Source organism: Formica exsecta, unplaced genomic scaffold (assembly GCF_003651465.1).
Source record: "Formica exsecta isolate Colony F162 unplaced genomic scaffold, ASM365146v1 scaffold21, whole genome shotgun sequence".
NCBI lineage: Eukaryota > Metazoa > Arthropoda > Insecta > Hymenoptera > Formicidae > Formica > Formica exsecta.
The window spans coordinates 663,917-683,214 of NW_021849398.1; the positions used below are offsets into that span (position 1 = coordinate 663,917).

Sequence of the window (19,298 nt, forward strand, 5' to 3'; positions counted from 1 at the left end):
TATATAGTTTAATAATTTACACCGGTAAAAAAACAAATAATACGACGAAAAATGCCAGTTAATTATATAATTATGTATATACATACATATATATTTCTCTTATATGCACAACTTTAGAGATATTGCAAAAAGTTACGTCTTTTTATATAATTATATATATACGCGAATGCAATCAATCAGTACGATTTCATTTTGTTATACTTACCATGGAAAAAAAATTTATAACTCTTCATTTGTCTAATGTTTGTATGTGATACAACTTCTTCACTTCATCTGATATGGCATCCGGTGCCCCAGACATTAGATCTCGCCCTTCTATTGTTTTTGGAAAAGCTATAACATTCCGTATGCTTTTCACATTGCAGAGTAAACATACGAGGCGATCTAATCCTTTAAAAAAATATAAAATAATTGTATTTCATCTTAATTTTCAAATGCAAATATAAAATAGGCAAATAGAAGTACCTATAGCTATTCCACCATGAGGTGGAGCTCCATATGTCAAAGCTTCGAGCATGTGTGATAATTTTGATTCATCTATGTTCAACATTTTCAATATCTGCCTCTGTAAATTTGCATCGTGGATTCGAATAGAACCTCCTGCAATTTCTGATCCATTCATAACCAGATCATAATGCAAACCTCTCACCTACATCAAAAAAAGACGTGTAAGAAATTGACATAAATAATTCATGCCATATTTATATATCTTAACCTTTCACCTTTAAAGGATTGGTCGTAAGATATTCTATGTCATCTGAATGAGGTTGCGTAAATGGATGATGCGTCGATTGCAACTTTTCTTCAAATGTGAATAATGGAAAGTCTATGATCCATACAAATTCGGTTTCAGACGAACGTATCTGTTCACCTTTTGCTTCCAATATATTTGTGAATTCTACACGTAGCTTTCCTAAGAGTTTCAACTAAAAAATATATATAATAATTAATATAGTTATTATAGAAAAATAATTATTTATTATCATTAAGAAAAGAATTCAAACATTTTTATACTCACTGCATTAATTTCATGTCCAATTGCTAATAATATTGCATCTCCTTCCTGTAATTTGCAATACTGTGATATATCTTCTGCTACATTTTTTGAAAATAATTCATCTAATTGAACTCTCCACAAATTATTTTCAATTTTTAATTGAATTAGCCTTGTCGTATTGAAGTAGTCATTACGGATCTTGGAAAATTCATTTCTGATAGATTTTGTCAAGTACTTCTGCAATATAGAAGTTGCATTAAGATAGGATATAAGTATATATTTAAAAAAAATTTTTTTTTAAATAGTTTAAAAAAATAAAAACTTACTAATTTATTTGGAAAGATTAACGCATACACTTTTTGTTTATCATCTTCAACTTTCATGGTTCTTTTTAATACTGATAAATCAGAAATATGTGTAAGATTTTGTATCTGAAAAACTCGGAACGTTATTACATGTGTTTGTGTATCAAGAAATAAAAGATACATAGTTCTATATACTAAAATTCTCTTACTCGATATGGTATCCTCAAATCTGGTTGATCAGTACCATACAATTCCATTACATCTTTATACATCATAAGCTTGAAAGGTACTTTTATAGGGCTTAATTCTTCTGGCCATGAGTATACCAATAAATTTTCAATCAAGTTCATTATTCCATCTCGATCAACAAACGACATTTCAATATCTAGCTATAACATGACTGATAATAAAATATAACATTGTTTTTATATTTACACAATATAATTACCTGAGTAAATTCTGGTTGTCTATCATGCCTGGCACTCTCATCCCTATAACATCGAGCGACTTGGAAGTATCTATCAAAGCCACCCACCATAAGAAGTTGCTTGAATTGTTGAGGACTCTGTACCAGTGAATAAAAGTTACCTGGTAGTCTAGTAGGCACTATAAATTCTTGTGCACCCTAAATAATAAATCCATTTCATATATTTGTGATAGTTACCTTAAAAATTAAACATCTTTTTTATATATATTTTTATATAAAACGTACTCCTGGTGTATTTTTAAAAAGCGTCGGTGTCTCAATATCCACAAAATTACATTCATTGATTAAAAATTCCCTCATCTTCATTATCAAAGAGGAACGCATTCTTAAATTTTTTTGCAATTCAGGATATCTCAATGAAAGATATCTGTATTTCATTTGTTGACTCTCCTTTGCTTTATTATATTCTCTAATAAATATTGGAAGATTGCGTGATGCTATATTTAGAATCTTCAAGGACTCTATATATACTTCTATATCGCCAGTTTTCATTCTCTTATTCCGCTGATCTTTTGGTCTTGATATAACTTTGCCTACTATACTTAAAACACTCTCATAAGATAAATTCTTTACAGTTTCAATCAAATCCTTTCTCTAAAATTAGTATTTCATTAAAATCAGTCTTTTCACTATTTTATATGAAAAATTTGTCAAATATTTCAATATATATCAACTATTCGCTTACATCTTCCGGTATAAGTAACTGTGTTGATCCATAGGAATCTCGCAATGTTATAAATTTTCCCATTCTTTGAAATTCCATCCAGCCGCTCAATTTTACTTCCTCTCCGACATTTTGAAGTGTCAGTTCACCACATGTGTGCGTTCTCAAAACATATCTATTAACTGGCAAAACTCCTTCTTTGATCGTAGGTGCTGACTTGTTAATAACTAAATTATGTATGCAGCCTACTAAACACGGTGTTCGGTTTTTTAAGAGAAACTAAAAATAAGATTTGTATTTCGAATGTAAATATATAGATTATATTTTTTAGGTTACAATAAAAATATAGTTATATCGAAATTATGCTTTGTAAAATGTTTAAAAAAACTTACATTTGCTTTACGGACATTACTCATTATCGGCCGCACATGACATTTTGCCATGGCATTGGTACAACCACCAAGTACAATTTTAATTTTGCTAACGAGCATTTTGTTACGTACTGGACTAAAAAATATTCAATCTTTTATTTCATCTTTTTGTATATAATATATGAAATTATTATTTCTTCATTCTCTTCTCAGTAATGTTTAAGCATTTCTCTTTTATAAATGTTGTATTTTATATATATATATATGTACAAAGATTAACTTTTCATTCTAAACACGTGCATTGCGTGGACTGATAATGCAAGTAACGAAAATAAGTTTGGCAAGTTTTTCGTACTAAATGTTTTTTTTCTTGAAAAAGAATGATTAATGTCCAGAAAATTTATTATAAATTAATCATCTTCACTTTAATGTGATGATTCATATACAAATTATACTAAGAATAATTTGTTTATTCAAAAGTTACATCATCTTAAATTGTTTGAATATCATACATTATTTTGGAGCACGACATGTGTAGCATTAAGCCCGTATCAGACTACGCATTGAAAATTGAAGATTGAAAATTAAAGATTGGAATTTGACTAATCAGAACAAAAGGGACTAAAATTTCTTTGTTCTGATTGGTCAATTTCAATCTTGAATCTTGCATCTCAATCTTCAATGCGTAGTCTGATATGGGATTTAGATGTACTCTCCATTCATGGCTCTATTTGATGCCACGAATGTTTCGAATCGTTTGATTGACCAATCAGGATGAAGAGAGCAAAGATTTCTTTGTTCTGATCGGTCCATCAAATGATTCATCAAATTTTTGTAGCGTCAACCGGAACGCATTTTTGAATTGCGTTCGAAAATCTATTAATCGGAATAACTTTTGGTTGACCAATCAGGCAAAAGAATTCTTTACTCCTTTTGTCTTGATTGGTCCATTAAACGATACATTTAAAAATAGATTTTTGAACACTTGTGAAATGATCGTTTACATGTGAAAATTAAATCGACATAACGTGAAAAAAAAATATATTTTGATAAAATTGATTACATTTTAAAGAGCTTCTCTGTCTCTTTATAATAAAACAGAAGGTTAGTTTTTGTCAAATGCAATCAAGATATTATTTGCCATTATAAAGAGATACAGACTAGCTAACCTATTTTCTTAACCTATGCTAACTGGTATCAAGTGTCAAGTCAAATATGCAGAGATACATGTGCTAAATAACTTTTTAAGTTTTGAAAGCACTTTTCAACTTAAAGAAACCTAATATTATCTTTTTCTATATCTGGAAAGAAAAGCATTTACTAATAATAAAATCTTACAATTCGTATATCGTTCGATTACTTCGAGAAAGAAGAATGAAGATTTCAGTATTTAATAAAGATGACTTTGTATTGCTAGTAGGAGAAGGCAATTTCTCATTTTCTGTAGCATTATTGCGGCATAATTTAAACATAAAGTTTATTACTACTTGCTATGAATCTAGCGTGAGTCAAGAGACTGCAAAAGAAAATATAAAGTATCTTCAGAACAATGGTTAGTAAATCGTATGAAACCGTCTCATATACTCACAATATCGTAATCAAATTTTGCAATTAAAAGAGAAACTTATTTATGCTTTTTTTTCCAGGTATCTGTGTATTGTTTGATGTAGATGCTACAAAATTGGAAGAATGTCTTGCATTAAAATCTAAATTATTTGACAAAATTATTTTTAACTTTCCTCATGTGGGTGGTAAAATGAGAATAGATAAAAATAGGGACTTACTGAAAAGCTTTTTTGTATCATCCCAAAAAATGATAAAAGAAAATGGTCAAGTATTAGTGACATTGTGTAATGGCCAAGGTGGAACACCTATGGACAATCCCAAGAGGCGTTGGGATGATTCATGGAAAATTGTAGAAATGGCTGCGCATGGAAATTTTATATTAACAAAAGTAGAACCCTTTTTGTGGCAATCTTTTCCAGACTTTGTTGTAACAGGCTATCGCAGTTTAGAGAAACAATTTCATACAGCAGGCTCGTTGACACATTTTTTTATAAAGAGCAAGCCACCCACAGTGTATAATATTACACCTAGCAATAAAATAGACATTTCTAAATACAGTATAAATAATATTACATGGAAAGAAGTAATGAACAATATCGAAAATGAATCGGATTACGATGTCAGGTGTATTTATCCATGTATTTTTGTATTTGATCTAACTTTATCTACTGACACAGATTTTAATACACCTGAATTTTATCAATCATTATATAATTATGCAGGAGCTGTCATTGACAATATTGATTTTGTCAATTATTATCTGTCTCCTATTGACAAAAAGATAAAAAGAACTTATAGAATAACTTACAAATCATATTATATACCTTTATATAGAAAAAGAGTTATTGAATTGCATCAAGATGTAATCACGAGTTTTATAGAAGACAACTTTCAAGTTGCTATCTCAAGATAATCTAGTACAAAACTAGCTAAAGACACAAATTATTAAAAAATAAAGCTGTATTTCATTAAAATGGTACATGCATATATATTAATTTATCTTATTATATTTAAGATATGGAATTCTCTCACATCTTTTATAGTCATTTTCAGATGCAATTAAGTGGGAAAACTGGCAAATATAAAAGCCAAGGCGCGGGTATTGGTATTGGTGTGAACTTATTATATATTATGTTATATATTAGTAATAAATGTGTGTATTAAAAATGTATAGTACGTTTTGAACCGTTTTTTAATCAATCTTCAGCATGGATGAATATATAAAGATTACATTGAAATTTTAAAACTTGACATACACGATATTTGTTGTTGCAGTCAAATTTTAAATTAAAATTGATAATAAAAGAAGAAGACTCACTAAAATCCGCGTAAAGTCTATACAAATCGGTGATTTACATTTACAATATAAGTTCGCGCCAGTACCTGCGCCTTAGCTCTTATTTGTCAGTTTTCCCATTTAATTATTAACACTCTGAATGTATTGCTATTATTATTTTCAGATGCATTGCCTTCGTCGTTTGAGAAATATCATCGCGTGCGATACAATTCAAGAACAAGGTTACAAAATTATATTGAACAGAAACAAATGCAAAATGTCAAATAGAAACTTATTTAGGACATTGTCTGTCACTGCATGTATACATGAGAAGAAATCTATAGCCAAACCTTTACGTAGTATAAAACCAAAATCAAAACACGATACTCTACAGTATTTTGTTGATATAAAACAAGTAGGAACATTGTCTTGCATCATATTTAAAAATATTTAGACATCAGATTATAAATTTACGAATATGTGATTGTTAGACAAGAACAATCGGAGGAAAAGGTGGAGATGGTGAAATATCGTTCTTACGATTGTGGGTCAATGATCGAGCTGGTCCTGATGGAGGTGACGGTGGGCATGGTGGTCATGTAATATTTGAAGTAAGATTATCATAATAAATGTGACTAATAAAATATAATATATATATATACACATCACATCTGACTTTATAGCAAAGATTCACTTTTATTGTATAGGCAAAAACAAATGTGAAAGATCTTCGAGATATAAAGTCTGTGATTAGAGCTGAAGATGGTGAGAAGGGATATACTAAAGATTGCTTTGGCAAAAACGCGCAACACAATGTGATAGGAGTACCTATTGGGACGATCGTGCGTGATCTAAATGGCAGAATATTAGCCGACTTGGATCAAAATGGGATGATGTTTATTGCCGCGAGAGGTGGTGCCGGTGGGCATGGAAATGTCTTTTTTAAGTCAGATACTCAGCAATCACCAGAAATATCCGAATATGGTGCGATCGGAGAAGACTTGCAATATGTGTTAGAAATAAGAAGTATGGCCCACATTGGATTAGTGAGTGTTATATGTATATATACTCTCTTCATAATTACAATTATTGCTATGATTTTCTGTTATTTCTTCATTCAAAAAAATTAATTTTCAAGAATACAATTCAAACACTTATATATTATAAAATATAAATACATTATAAAATATATAAAAATACGCGCGCGTGTTACATTTTTGTTTTATATTTTTTTATGAATTTGTATATAGATTGGTCTACCAAATGCTGGTAAAAGTACACTTTTAAGAGCTATAACCAGAGCTAGGCCAAAGATAGCAGCATATCCTTTCACTACTCTGAAACCTTACATAGGCATGATACAGTATGATGATTATGAACAAGTTGCAGGTAATTTGTATTTAATATAACGCAATAAAAACCATTCTTCTCTTCTTTCTCACTCTATTTTATCATTGTTTGTTTCAGTGGCCGATATGCCCGGTCTCATAGAAGACTCGCACAAGAATAAAGGACTCGGTATAACTTTTCTCAAACACGCGGAGCGTTGCGCCGCTTTAATATTTATTTTAGACGTTACAGTGGACGAACCATGGAGAGCTCTAGAAACTCTAAAGTATGAAATTAATCAGTTTAATCAAAGATTAAACGATAGGCCTCATATCATTATAGCGAACAAAATGGATTTGCCTAATGCTGAGGTGAGAGCAATCAGAATCTAAAATTCTCTTTTTTTCTGTTTACTAATTATTGCCCAATTAATTTAAATGTCAATGGTAGAAAGAGAGAGAGTATGGTAGTTGTGATAAAAATTTCGAGTGATTTTTACAATAATATAGTTGCAATTTATATTTCAGATTAATTTACAATTACTCAAGAAATATGTAAATTTACCGATAATTCCTATCTCTGCCAAGCTGGGTACAAACATCTCCACTTTATTAAAAGAAATTAGGATACTGTATGATAATCTTAAAACCAATACATCGGAAGAAAATGACAATCCTCTTGCATAATGTAACAGCGCATTCCAGTAGAAAATGCAAATAAATATTTTTATTACAATAGCTAATAGCTATTAATTAACATTACATTTTGTGCAAAATGTAAAATTCTTTACTACACATTTTACTTGTGGCTGATTCAAAATTGTAGAAAACCACCTATTTAAATTTGTATATTGCTTTCTATAATGCGGATCCAATACATATTCGTACAAAGGCAATAGCGCGATAAAAACAAATATATCCGCAAGAGTGATTCTTTCTCCTATCAAGTATGTTCTTGTATGTAATGTGTTGTCCAATGTTCTTAAAGCAGAAAGAACATCTTCTTTAGAAACCTTTGCGTTCGTTTTCATATCTTTTGATACAGAAGTGTCGAGGGACGGAATCACCCAGCCACTGACTGCCGGTAAAATGTGATTTTGCGCATAATTCGTCCATTGCAAAACCTGGCTGGATGCGAATAAATCATCTTCACGCCGTAGCTGCGAATTTGATAAAAAGAACGCGATAGCATTGATATCGAATAATGTGGCATCTGCTGCTTTTAATATTATATTGCTAGAATGTAATTTATCATTTTCGATTTGCTTAATAGTCAAACATTTGTCGCTATATCGCGCGATTATTTGTGCCAAATAGCATTTAGCACTCCCAATATTTGCATAAAGTAACAATTTTGATGACGAGTCCATTGATTGATTATCATTTTCTAAAGTCTTACAAGTATCGTTAGCGATACTCTTTTCTGGAAGCAGATACACAATTTTTTATTTTACAGTATAAATTGTATACTAACAACGCAAAATATTTCTACACTTACCTATAATTCCAAGTTTTTGCTTGGCAAACTCATTAGCTCTGCTTATTATTTCGTTCAAACACGCTATATTAGTCCCGGAAGCTTGTGCAGATTCAGGTTTTCCGCCTCCTTTGCCTTGCATCGCAGGCGCAATCACTTGGATCCATTCGTTTGCTTTCAGTCCTTTGGAAATCGCGGACTACAAATAATCTTGTTTAATATTATATTGTGCAAATGTTTTTATTTTTTATCTCTTGATGCTTCTCAGAATAAATCTCTTTACCTTTGGCACAGAACTGAGAGCAAATATCTTTTTGACATCGCGATCGACACTTATAAGCAAAGCGCTAGTTTCCGGCGATAAAACTCTAATCTTCTTCAATGCCGAATCCAGAGCTTTCGTATTACTGTACGCTTCCAGAACCTCGATTAAGACTTGGCATCCAACTCTGGACTGTATTATAGATTGAGCAGTTTCTACAACTGTGTTAGCGATAGCTGCCTTTGCTGCTCGTTCCTTATCGTCGAGAGATTTCTTTAATTCTTTCAGCGTGGCACGCATGTTATCCTGCATATAAAGACAAATTATTTGTGCAACGAGTTAAAACATTTATTATTGATTGAAACGAAAGTTGTGTTAAATGTAATTACCTTTCTCCATCCAGGAATAACGGCATGCGTTATTTCATCCGTCAGTTTCACTATCTTCTTCACATATTCCTTAGAATTTGTTCCAGATTTATCAGTTTCAATCATTTTTTGAAGATGGGATAATTGATTTTGCAATAATGTTGCCGTTCTGAAAGCTTTGGCAGCTTCCGGTCCAGTGAGCGCTACTATACGTCTGATGCCTTTAGCAATCGCTTCTTCGCTGGTTATTATAAAATCACCTATGTGGCCAGTGTAATGTAAATGTCTATAGAAAAAAATCGTCAACTTGAAGAAGCGAGCATCAAACGTGTGTCTGCAACTTTATATGGACGGTACTTACGTTCCACCGCAAAATTCTACGCTAGTTTCAAGAGCGGCTGTACTCAAAGGATTCTTTTCTAGATCATTAACCGGTATGCCCATACTAATAACGCGTACCGGATCAGGATATGTCTCTTCGAACATTGCACGTAAACCCTGAATGGTTTTCGCCAAAGCTAAATTACTCTCCTTAGCATAAATTTTCTTGTTCTTCTTGATCATATCAGCGGTAATGTTTTCCGTGTTTTTCACTTGTTCCGTTGTCATTGGTCCTATTGTGAAGATTCAATAGCATATAATAAGAATAAATTTGCATGATATAGTACGATTTATATTTTTCGATAATGTACCTTTGTTTGTAAAGTCGAAACGGAGTCTATCAGGTGCAACTAACGATCCTTTTTGATCAGCTCCTGTTCCCAGAACCTTCCTAAGCGCATAATTAAGGGCGTGCGTGGCGCTATGATTAGCCATTACTAGCCGTCTACGTGCCGTATCCACATTTGTATGAACTTTATCTCCTTTTCTTAACGTACCCTCGCCTACGGTACCGATATGTAGCACATAACCGGCTCTAACTTGAACGTTTTTCACGCGAATCTCTGTAGCCTTGTACAAAACAATATAGCAATAATCTCATTTTTATTACATGCAGTTAAAAGTGAATTCATTTTTGCATACCTCATCGTCGACTTTCACTAAAAATCCCTCGTCGTATATCTGACCTCCTTGTTCCGCGTAAAAATTCGTTTTATCTAATAAAATTCCAACTTCTTCGCCAGATGTTACTTGATCGACGAAAGTCTTGGCGCGTCTCAGTGCGATCACAGTACCGGTACATGGCGCAAACTCATACTCCTCGTATTTAACGGAACTAATCACCTTATAATTATATTTAGGAGAATCGTCTGTAGGTTTAACACCACGTTCTTGCAATTCAGTGATGGCATGGACATCCAAATTTATTTGGTCGTCTACTCCACCAGCTTTATTTTGGGAAATTAACTATATAATTGAGAAAATATTTATAATAAATATATAAAAAACTTTAATTCACATTAAATCAATAGATTAATCGTTATAGAGCGAAATATATATAATACCTGCGCTTGTTTTTTAGATTCTTCATAACCTGCCATGTCGATTTTCAACCCTTTTTCCTCAATCATTAATTGAGTGAGATCTATCGGGAAACCATAAGTATCATACAAGCGCCATGCGACATCACCTGGTACAGTATCGCTTGACTCTAATTTCGCTATGGTTCTATTTAGCAAATTACGACCGCGCGATAAAGTTTTCAAAAATTGGGCCTCTTCCTCATTCACAACATCAATTATACTTTGTGGATCTTTTGTTACTTCTGGAAAAACTTCCCCTGTAACAACAAAAGGTCGACTTTAGAAATAATGCAAGTAATAAATATAGAGACTTTTCTTATTGTAATAAAAAATATTTACCGAGAAGATCTACAACTACATTTACAAGAGATCCAAAGAATCCAGGCTTAGCGTTTAATTTTTCTGTCGCATAACGTACAGCACGTCGTAAGATTCTTCTCAAGACATATCTATCAAATAGAAATTTCGTATTACATTAAAAAGCATAAAAGAAAAAAAAAAGGAGACAAAAAGTTCTAAATAATCTCGCTTACCCTCTACCAGTGTTATCAGGCATTCCTCCATCTGCTAGAGCAATTGTGATAGTTCGAGCATGATCCGCCAGAACTCTGTATGCCATATCAATTCCATTTACATCATCAGCCCCTACTTTACCTTGATAGGGTGGGGCATTTGTAGCCTTTTCAATTGCAACAAACAGAGGCATGAATAAATCAGTATCGTAATTAGCACGTTTATTCTGAATTACTGATACTAATCGTTCTAAGCCCAAACCACAGTCTATATGCTTTTTTGGTAATGATTTAAGACTGCCATCTGATTCCCTGAAATATTGATATAATTAACATAATTAAATTGTTTATTAAACTTGAAATAATTAAATAATTAAAAATTTATGATATATATGGTGCAAAACTTACTCTCAGGTAACATACGAAAGTCTGAGCAAACACAACTGGTCGTATTTCGTATCGATAATGAAAGCACGTGAAAGAGAAAGGGGAAAAAAAAAGAAAAAAAAATTCAGAGCACATGCAGAACATACCACTTGTGTTTTCGCGAGCTGTCGTGAGCCGGTAAAGCCCGTATCAGACTACGCATTGAAGATTGAGATTCAAGATTCAAGATTGAAATTTGACCAATCAGGACAAAGAAATTTTAGTCCCTTTTGTTCTGATTGGTCAAATTTCAATCTTGAATCTTGAATCTCAATCTTCAATGCGTAGTCTGATACGGGCTTAAGGGCCGTGGCACATAAAAATCTTAAGGCTAAAATAAAGCCCGTTCTACAATGAGTCGTTTTCTATGTGCCACGGCCCTTAAGAATTTCAACCATAGGAATTTTCAGCGTAGCTACGTTTCAATATGGCTGCCTTACTGTTCGACCGTGATTGGTCAATTATGCTTGATATTATTTTGATTTATTTTGTTGCAAAGTATTGGCTGCGTTCAGCAGAAAAAGCAGCTTTGCAACTGTTGTAAAATTCTTTAATATGATTGGTTCTTGCCCTTAGTTCCTGCCGGATCTAAATGTATAAACCAATCATATTAAAGAATTTTACAACAGTTTCAAAGCTGCTTTTTCTGCTGAACGCAGCCATTTAAATTAAATTCTTTTAAATTTTGCTGTTATCGAGTTCGATACGTCTCGAACAGTTGGTATCCGAGAATTATTTGTACTCGCACATTTAACACTAGCTACCATATACAGGGTGTCCCATAATTCGCGGATCACCCGCCATGTGCAGGTAGAGCACATGAAACCGAGAAGAAAAGTCCTTTACCATTTTGCGATTTTCGTAATAATTATTAAGAAATTAATTAAAAAAGATGGGCCAATCACAAGCGCGCGGCGAGAAGAGACTTCCTACACAGGCGTTGCTCGGTGCGCGGCGAAGCGGTGGAAGGGGCGCTGTATACGGCTACGTACGAGCGAACGCTGAAGCCACAAAGTGAATAGTGCGCCGCATAGCTGTAAGCGAATAAACTATACTATTTCAATAAATTATATAAATGCTGCAGATTCTGTTTGATTTCTACTGCCAATTTACCATCAGATTGCGCGCACGCAGATCTTGCTTGATTTCTGCCGACAATCTGATGTCAAGTCATGTTAGCAGATCCTGCTCGATTTCTGCTACCAATCTGCCGTCAGACAGTGTTGTGAGATGGGCCGGGTTTCCTCGCGCATGCGCGGCGAACGTAGCATCAAGGAAGTATATATATGGATAAAAAGGTGTACCATTGACCACCCGTACATAATTTTGCAAAAGTTTTTGTAATTTAAGGAAAAATGTCGCATTTTGCAGGCATTATATACGCTCGTGACAAGAACTTGAATACGGGTATAGAAAGTGAATAGTGCGCCGCATAGCTGTAAGCGAATAAACTATACTATTTCAATAAATTATATGAATGCTAAAAGCTGCAGTTTCTGTTTGATTTCTACTGCCAATTTACCATCAGATTGCGCGCACGCAGATCTTGCTCGATTTTTGCCGACAATCTGATGTCAAGTCATGTTAGCAGATCCTGCTCGATTTCTGCTACCAATCTGCCGTCAGATTGCGGGCGCGCAGATTCTGCTTGATTTCTGCTATCAATTTGACATCAAATTGCGTTGTGCAGATCCTGCTCGGTTTTTGCTGGCTATCTGCTATAATAATTCTATGCAAATCCTGCTCGGTTTCTGCTACTGATCTGCTGTCAAATTATGTCAGCACGTTTTGTAACATTTCTGCTGACATTCTGCTATTATTATTTGATATAACAGACTTTGTATACAATCTGGAATCTTTCTGCTGACAAAAATTTGTAGCAGACGTTTGGCAAAATCTGTTCGAACAGATTTGACTATCTGGGGCATTAACGTGATGCAATTTTGCGCGTTTTAAAACCTGACAACACGAGCGACGAAGTACCTTCGTTCTGTGTATCTTATTTATCATGCTGTTGCATCTTCGACGAAACATTATCAAGCGGTAAGGCAGTCTCTTCATCATCGTCATTTAGTTTCACATTTTTATTGACTTGATTCTCTTATGCAATATGCAAAATATTTTTTTTTCTTAGAAATGTGTATAATAAGAAATGATTGTTATTTACAGCAAGATATCTACATTTCACAGGTGTATACTTAAATAAAGGATACTACAATGTGGCAAACGCAAAGTAACAATTCCAATAATTCCAATCAGAATTCTATATCGAGTGAGAAGAACAATTTACGTACTCTGGGTATAACATCTGCTATCAGTGTAGCGGAGCCTAAACCCATTCATATTATCAGAACTAACGAATTGAAGGAGGCCCTTAAACCCTATAATGTTTTTGAGTCTGAAGAAGAATTGAATCATAGGATGGAGATCTTAAGGTACTTTTGAATTGTAACCTTAAGTTGTAACTATATAATATAGTTGCGTTATTAACATATTATTAGTTTTAATGAGAGAAAATATATATACAATATATAAATTATTAAAACTTGCTTATATTCTTATAGCAAACTGAATGCATTGGTCAAACAGTGGATAAGAGATACTAGCATAGCTAGAAATATGCCACCTAATGTAGCTGAACAAGTCGGTGGTAAAATATACACATTTGGTTCATATAGATTAGGTGTACATCACAAAGGCGCCGATATTGATGCTTTATGTGTTGTACCACGTCACATATATAGATCAGATTATTTTACATCTTTTTTTGAATTACTGAAGATGCAAGAAGAAGTTACAGATTTAAGGGTAAGTAGCTCAAGAATCTAATATATGCAGTTGTTTTCTTGTTGAATATTTATTTTTTTAAGAAACGCTCTTATATGTGTATGGTAAATGTATTTTTTTATTTAATGTAATATAAATATAACAAAAATTTTTTGTTATGTAATCAATATATAAAATTTAATCAGAAAAGTGCATATATATGTGTATGATAATCTCTAACATATATTAAATTTCTACTTAATTCTGATTTGATCAATAATATTTACAATATTTATGATATATTGTAGGCAGTGGAAGAAGCCTTTGTACCAGTCATAAAAATGAATTTTGATGGTATAGAAATCAACATGTTATTTGCAAAGTTAACTCTTAAAGAAATTCCGGATTCGATAGTTAGTAATATTTAATACTTATATGTAAAACTACTTTTTTTACAAGTTCTAAATTTTTTACTAAATGTTTAATAACTTTACAGGATCTCAAGGATGACATGCTACTCAAAAATCTTGATCAAAAGTGTGTCAGGAGTCTCAATGGTTGCAGAGGAACTGCTGAAATATTGCGCTTAGTACCTAATATAGAAAATTTTAGATTGGCCCTTAGGGCTATAAAATTATGGGCGAAACGTAAGATTACATAATATTTTTCTTTATAATAACCAATAGCATAATGCATATTTTATCCTATATCCGCTTTTTCATTTTTAGGACATGGCATATACAGCAATGTCTTAGGTTATCTTGGTGATATGTCCTGGGCGATGTTAGTCGCTCGAACATGTCAGCTTTATCCTAATGCTGTGGCTGCAACTCTAATAGAAAAATTTTTCCTTGTATTCTCTCAATGGAAATGGCCACAACCGGTACTCTTAAAACAACCTGATACTGTCAATCTAGGTTATCCAGTTTGGGATCCAAGAGTAAGAAATTCTGCTTTTATATTTTGCAAATAAATATCGCTTTTAACAATATAAATATCTAGAAAATAATATATTTATATAATAAAATTTGGTGTGCATGAAATATATAAAATCGTAAATCTTTTTAGTTTTATCCATCTTGTTTTAAATCTTTTATTAATAATTTTTAGGTAAATGTGTCAGACAGATATCATTTAATGCCAATAATTACACCAGCATATCCTCAACAAAATTTTACTTTCAATGTATCCGTGTCTACTAGAACTATCATGCAAGAAGCGTTTAAAAATGGACTAGGCATAACTGAAGAGATCATCATTGGTAAAGCAACGTGGGATAAGTTGTTCGAACCGCCAAACTTTTTTGGAAAATATAAACATTATATTGTATTGTTGGCTAGAAGTTCAAGCGCGGAAGATCAACTTGAATGGTGTGGCCTTGTCGAGTCAAAAATACGACATTTAATAGGTAACGAAATGAATAAATACATTTACAGGACATGTATTTTCATTATATTTTTATAAAACTGTTTTGTTCATATTTTATCACATAACTTTAATTAACTTTTAACATTTGCAGATGCAAATTGAGATAATAGATTAATATGGTATATTATAGCAATGCATGCAACTTTTTTAATTCAGATTAATGCCCTAAAAATTTAATTAGTTATAACTATTTAACATCTTGCACTTATATAGCTTTCCTGTCGTTTTTATTTTATCATTTATCACATATTAAACGTAAATTTTTAAATAAGTAGCTGCAAAAGCACTGTACAAAGCAATAAATAGATAGAAAATACATAGAATTATAAATATATTATAAAAATTAAAGAGATAAATTAAATACCTATTGTATTGTATAAACACCAAATTCCAGATTTCTAACACATCAGGATCATCCATGTTTACAAGATGAGCCGCTTCTCTACCACCGATACGATCGTAGTGTAGTTCACTACATGGTCCACAGGGTCCAGTTTCACCCATTTCCCAAAAATTATCTTTCATATTGCCTGGTAGAACGTGCGAGGCAGGTATTCTGCAGATTTACATTACAAATTTCTTTGTTAAAACAAAAACATTAAAACAGTTAAAAATATATTTAAAAAGAAAAAAAAACTATAATATAAAATTTAAAAAAGATTACAGAATGTGAAATAAAGTATAAAATTATTTAAACAGATGTTTAAAATAATTATATTCTAAAATGTGACTATAAGAGAATACCCAAGAGAAAGCCACAAGTTTTTACACTCATTGTCTGGTGCCAATCCATTCTTCTCATCACCACCAAAATATGTCACATACAATCTATCAACTGGTAGTTTCAATACATCTGTTAAAAATTCCCAGGCCCAAGCACATATTTCTTTCTAAAAAAATAATCCAATACATTCTCTTAATAGATATAAAATTATTATATATTAAAATTTAGGAGATAATTATAAATTTTTTCCAATAATTCTAATTGATTGATTACCTTGAAGTAATCTCCAAAGGACCAATTTCCCATCATTTCAAAGAAAGTATGATGATAAACATCTTTACCAACATCATCTAGATCATTGTGTTTGCCACCAGCTCTAATGCACTTTTGACTATTCACTACGCGTACCCATTTTGCCATATCACTATTAGGATCAACTGTTCCTAAGAATATCGGCTTAAACTGAAATACATTTTTATAATAAGAGAGACACAGATTTATCATATAAAATACTAACAAAGTAATCATAGCATGAATTATAAAAAATACAATCATATTAATACCTGATTCATTCCAGCATTTGTAAAAAGCAAAGTTGGGTCATCATGAGGTATTGTTGAACTTGAGTGCACATATTCATGACCCTTACTCTTGAAGAAGTCAATGTAAGCTTGCCGTATCTGCTTTGCATTCATATTGATTGACATTTTAATATCCTAGATTTTTCTTCAACTCTATTCAATAAAGAAATGACAATATATTATTGAGATATCAAGACATACACACATATTGCAATAGTTTACCATATGGTTTCAAGTTGTATCAGGAGAAATAATAAATTCATTTATCGAGCAATGACAAAAAATATTTTTTTCTTGGTAAATTGTACAATTGTATTTTATAATACCCAATAATATATCAAATTTATATATATAAAGAAAAAAAAACACATAAAAATCTTAAGGCTAAAATAAAGCCCGTTCTACAATGAGTCGTTTTCTATGTGCCACGGCCCTTAAGAATTTCAACCATAGGAATTTTCAGCGTAGCTACGTTTCAATATGGCTGCCTTACTGTTCGACCGTGATTGGTCAATTATGCTTGATATTATTTTGATTTTAGATAGAAAATACATAGAAAAAGATGAAACAAGTAATCATTTATCAGAAAAACGGAAAATAGTTGTAATTAGTGGATTAATCTGTATTTTAATTTTTAATGTGTTTTGTAATGATAAAATGTCTTAAAATTATGAATATATATGTATATTTATATATCCTTTATGTAATATATTACGATATACTCTAACAATTTGTGGATGCCAAATTGGCAAAATCATAACCTTTCATACAGGTACATTGGAGAGAAATCCTCATATTATCTTGGCACATGTAAATCCGGAAGCGTTTCCACCATTACATCCTGAACCAGGCAAGCATTGTTCTATGTGGTTCATCGGCCTGTCATTTGCTAAGAGTGAGAGTCTCAACATTGATCTCACATATGATATCAAATCTTTTGTGGAAACAAGTAAGTTGATTATAAATTATATATAAATGTAGAAAATATATTAACCACACATTAATATTTTATTGCAGCTGAAAGGCAAGCAAAACAAATAAATATGCTGAAGGAAGGAATGTGGATTGAGGCTAAACATGTAAAACGGAAGGACTTGCATACTTATGTATCTTCAAGTTTAGTGAAAAAAGAAAAGAAAGTAAGAGTATATTCTTATATACTTGAGAATTTTGTTATCGTTAAGTATTAACTAAACTTTACTATATAGTCTGTATAATCTATTCTCATAATGATAGTATATTTTATAGTGTTTAATTGCGCTCGTTATAATTTTTGCAGGTTTCTGGTGGTGTGCATTGCACACTCGGCTCTCACTCTAACACAACACACTCGCGCCCGCAAAAGAGATGATAACATTTTTTAATAAGATAACTCGTAACTTTAATAAAGAATTATTAACACTTTCAACCAAAGAATAAAGAGAAATTTCAATTAAAATGTAACGTTTTCGAAATGTGTCCGCACGGCAGGCCAGCTGTCAAACGTCTGTCACAAAATGTCCGACTTATTTATCAACTCTCCGAGCAACGCGCTCAACACCGCACTCGGAAATGTTTTTATATAGTTCAATTACATGTATAATATATGTATCTATAATTTATGAAAATACTAATTTTTAAGAAGTTAACTTATTTTCGCGGTGCTAAACCACTCGCTTTCTCGTCTCACGTTATAATCGCGTATCTTTTTTAACACAACGAAAAATTGCTTGACCGATATTCGATAGAAATTTATACCCTTTTTGAATAAAAGTACCTAATTTTTTTATATATATTTATTAAAACTTACCTGTTATTCTCTTTCATTCAAGTTCACGTTATATCTTTTACTATTCTTACTATTACGGTCTCATTTCTCTTATCAAGTCCGCTTGATCCTTATTTCTTTTTCGCGTTATGTCCTATCTCCTTTCTTTCCTCTCCCAATCACTCGTTTCTCTTAAAAAATGTAACGTCCTCGGGCAGACTTTGATATCACGAACCTCGACTCTCTCTAAGGGCCACCGCACAAGCTTTTCCATAATATATTACGTTACGTTAAGTACTGATTCTAAGGCCCGATTCCACAACTTACTTTAACCGGAGTTTAACTCGTTAATGGAGGATTCACATTGCATTTGATGTACAATGTATGACGTCCGATTGGATACATCGGACATCAAACGTAATGTGAATTTTCCATTAACGAGTTAAACTTCGGTTAAAGTAAGTTGTGGAACTGGGCCTAAGTCGTTCCGAACGGAGGAAACTTGCGTACATAGCGATCTTAGCTCTGTGTGCCGAGAAGCGTTGTTCCT

General features: G+C 32.3%; 4 protein-coding genes across 7 annotated transcripts; 2 read left to right on the forward strand and 2 right to left on the reverse strand.

The window, feature by feature from the left end:
* Window positions 1–6: 6 nt before the first annotated feature.
* Window positions 7–3,326, reverse strand: LOC115234997 (aspartate--tRNA ligase, mitochondrial). The gene is made up of 10 exons (XM_029806467.1): window positions 2,846–3,326; window positions 2,475–2,732; window positions 2,015–2,383; window positions 1,751–1,927; window positions 1,512–1,691; window positions 1,324–1,428; window positions 1,019–1,234; window positions 723–926; window positions 466–649; window positions 7–390 (listed from the first exon to the last, which is right to left on the reverse strand). The coding sequence occupies exons 1-10, from the start codon at window positions 2,942–2,944 to the stop codon at window positions 230–232; spliced, it is 1,953 nt and encodes a 650-aa protein (XP_029662327.1). The 5' UTR covers window positions 2,945–3,326; the 3' UTR covers window positions 7–229.
* A 613-nt stretch (window positions 3,327–3,939) lies between these two features.
* On the forward strand, window positions 3,940–7,732 carry LOC115234827 (mitochondrial ribosome-associated GTPase 2). 2 transcript variants are annotated; one of them, XM_029806176.1, is made up of 8 exons: window positions 3,940–4,376; window positions 4,471–5,014; window positions 5,967–6,081; window positions 6,158–6,277; window positions 6,374–6,712; window positions 6,917–7,055; window positions 7,134–7,366; window positions 7,523–7,732. In XM_029806176.1, exons 1-8 carry the CDS (start codon window positions 4,199–4,201, stop codon window positions 7,679–7,681), a joined length of 1,827 nt encoding a protein of 608 aa, XP_029662036.1. In that variant the 5' UTR covers window positions 3,940–4,198; the 3' UTR covers window positions 7,682–7,732. The 2 variants fall into 2 exon arrangements, with proteins under 2 accessions (XP_029662036.1, XP_029662035.1); XM_029806175.1 differs by lacking the exon at window positions 4,471–5,014 and having other exon boundaries at window positions 4,359–4,376; window positions 5,851–6,081.
* On the reverse strand, window positions 7,591–19,226 carry LOC115234825 (alanine--tRNA ligase, cytoplasmic). 2 transcript variants are annotated; one of them, XM_029806172.1, is made up of 15 exons: window positions 18,791–19,226; window positions 16,984–17,154; window positions 16,694–16,882; window positions 16,441–16,586; window positions 16,061–16,252; window positions 11,098–11,388; window positions 10,904–11,013; window positions 10,547–10,821; window positions 10,125–10,448; window positions 9,794–10,052; window positions 9,463–9,715; window positions 9,123–9,387; window positions 8,755–9,039; window positions 8,493–8,670; window positions 7,591–8,417 (listed from the first exon to the last, which is right to left on the reverse strand). In XM_029806172.1, the coding sequence occupies exons 2-15, from the start codon at window positions 17,125–17,127 to the stop codon at window positions 7,744–7,746; spliced, it is 3,585 nt and encodes a 1,194-aa protein (XP_029662032.1). In that variant the 5' UTR covers window positions 17,128–17,154; window positions 18,791–19,226; the 3' UTR covers window positions 7,591–7,743. The 2 variants fall into 2 exon arrangements, with proteins under 2 accessions (XP_029662032.1, XP_029662030.1); XM_029806170.1 differs by lacking the exon at window positions 18,791–19,226 and having other exon boundaries at window positions 16,984–17,313.
* On the forward strand, window positions 12,868–18,769 carry LOC115234826 (poly(A) polymerase type 3-like). 2 transcript variants are annotated; one of them, XM_029806173.1, is made up of 10 exons: window positions 12,868–13,545; window positions 13,672–13,937; window positions 14,067–14,310; window positions 14,577–14,681; window positions 14,765–14,915; window positions 14,997–15,208; window positions 15,379–15,676; window positions 17,774–17,950; window positions 18,019–18,140; window positions 18,281–18,769. In XM_029806173.1, exons 2-10 carry the CDS (start codon window positions 13,720–13,722, stop codon window positions 18,350–18,352), a joined length of 1,599 nt encoding a protein of 532 aa, XP_029662033.1. In that variant the 5' UTR covers window positions 12,868–13,545; window positions 13,672–13,719; the 3' UTR covers window positions 18,353–18,769. The 2 variants fall into 2 exon arrangements, with proteins under 2 accessions (XP_029662033.1, XP_029662034.1); XM_029806174.1 differs by having other exon boundaries at window positions 13,693–13,937.
* Window positions 19,227–19,298: the final 72 nt, after the last annotated feature.

Bases quoted from the DNA above. Each gene is read 5' to 3' on its own strand.
- LOC115234827 (XM_029806176.1), top strand. From the start codon at position 4,199: ATGAAGATTTCAGTATTTAATAAAGATGACTTTGTATTGCTAGTAGGA. The intron at 6,082-6,157 runs GTAGGAACATTG...TGTGATTGTTAG, and splicing joins ATTTTGTTGATATAAAACAA to ACAAGAACAATCGGAGGAAA. The intron at 6,713-6,916 runs GTGAGTGTTATA...ATTTGTATATAG, and splicing joins GTATGGCCCACATTGGATTA to ATTGGTCTACCAAATGCTGG.
- LOC115234826 (XM_029806173.1), top strand. From the start codon at position 13,720: ATGTGGCAAACGCAAAGTAACAATTCCAATAATTCCAATCAGAATTCT. The intron at 15,209-15,378 runs GTAAGAAATTCT...AATAATTTTTAG, and splicing joins ATCCAGTTTGGGATCCAAGA to GTAAATGTGTCAGACAGATA. The intron at 15,677-17,773 runs GTAACGAAATGA...CCTTTCATACAG, and splicing joins AAAAATACGACATTTAATAG to GTACATTGGAGAGAAATCCT.
- LOC115234825 (XM_029806172.1), bottom strand. From the start codon at position 17,127: ATGTCAATCAATATGAATGCAAAGCAGATACGGCAAGCTTACATTGAC. The intron at 16,883-16,983 runs GTATTAATATGA...AATGTATTTCAG, and splicing joins CAAATGCTGGAATGAATCAG to TTTAAGCCGATATTCTTAGG. The intron at 9,716-9,793 runs GTACATTATCGA...TCTTCACAATAG, and splicing joins TTTCGACTTTACAAACAAAG to GACCAATGACAACGGAACAA.
- LOC115234997 (XM_029806467.1), bottom strand. From the start codon at position 2,944: ATGCTCGTTAGCAAAATTAAAATTGTACTTGGTGGTTGTACCAATGCC. The intron at 1,235-1,323 runs GTAAGTTTTTAT...TCTATATTGCAG, and splicing joins TAATCTTTCCAAATAAATTA to AAGTACTTGACAAAATCTAT. The intron at 650-722 runs GTGAAAGGTTAA...TTTTTGATGTAG, and splicing joins TTACGACCAATCCTTTAAAG to GTGAGAGGTTTGCATTATGA.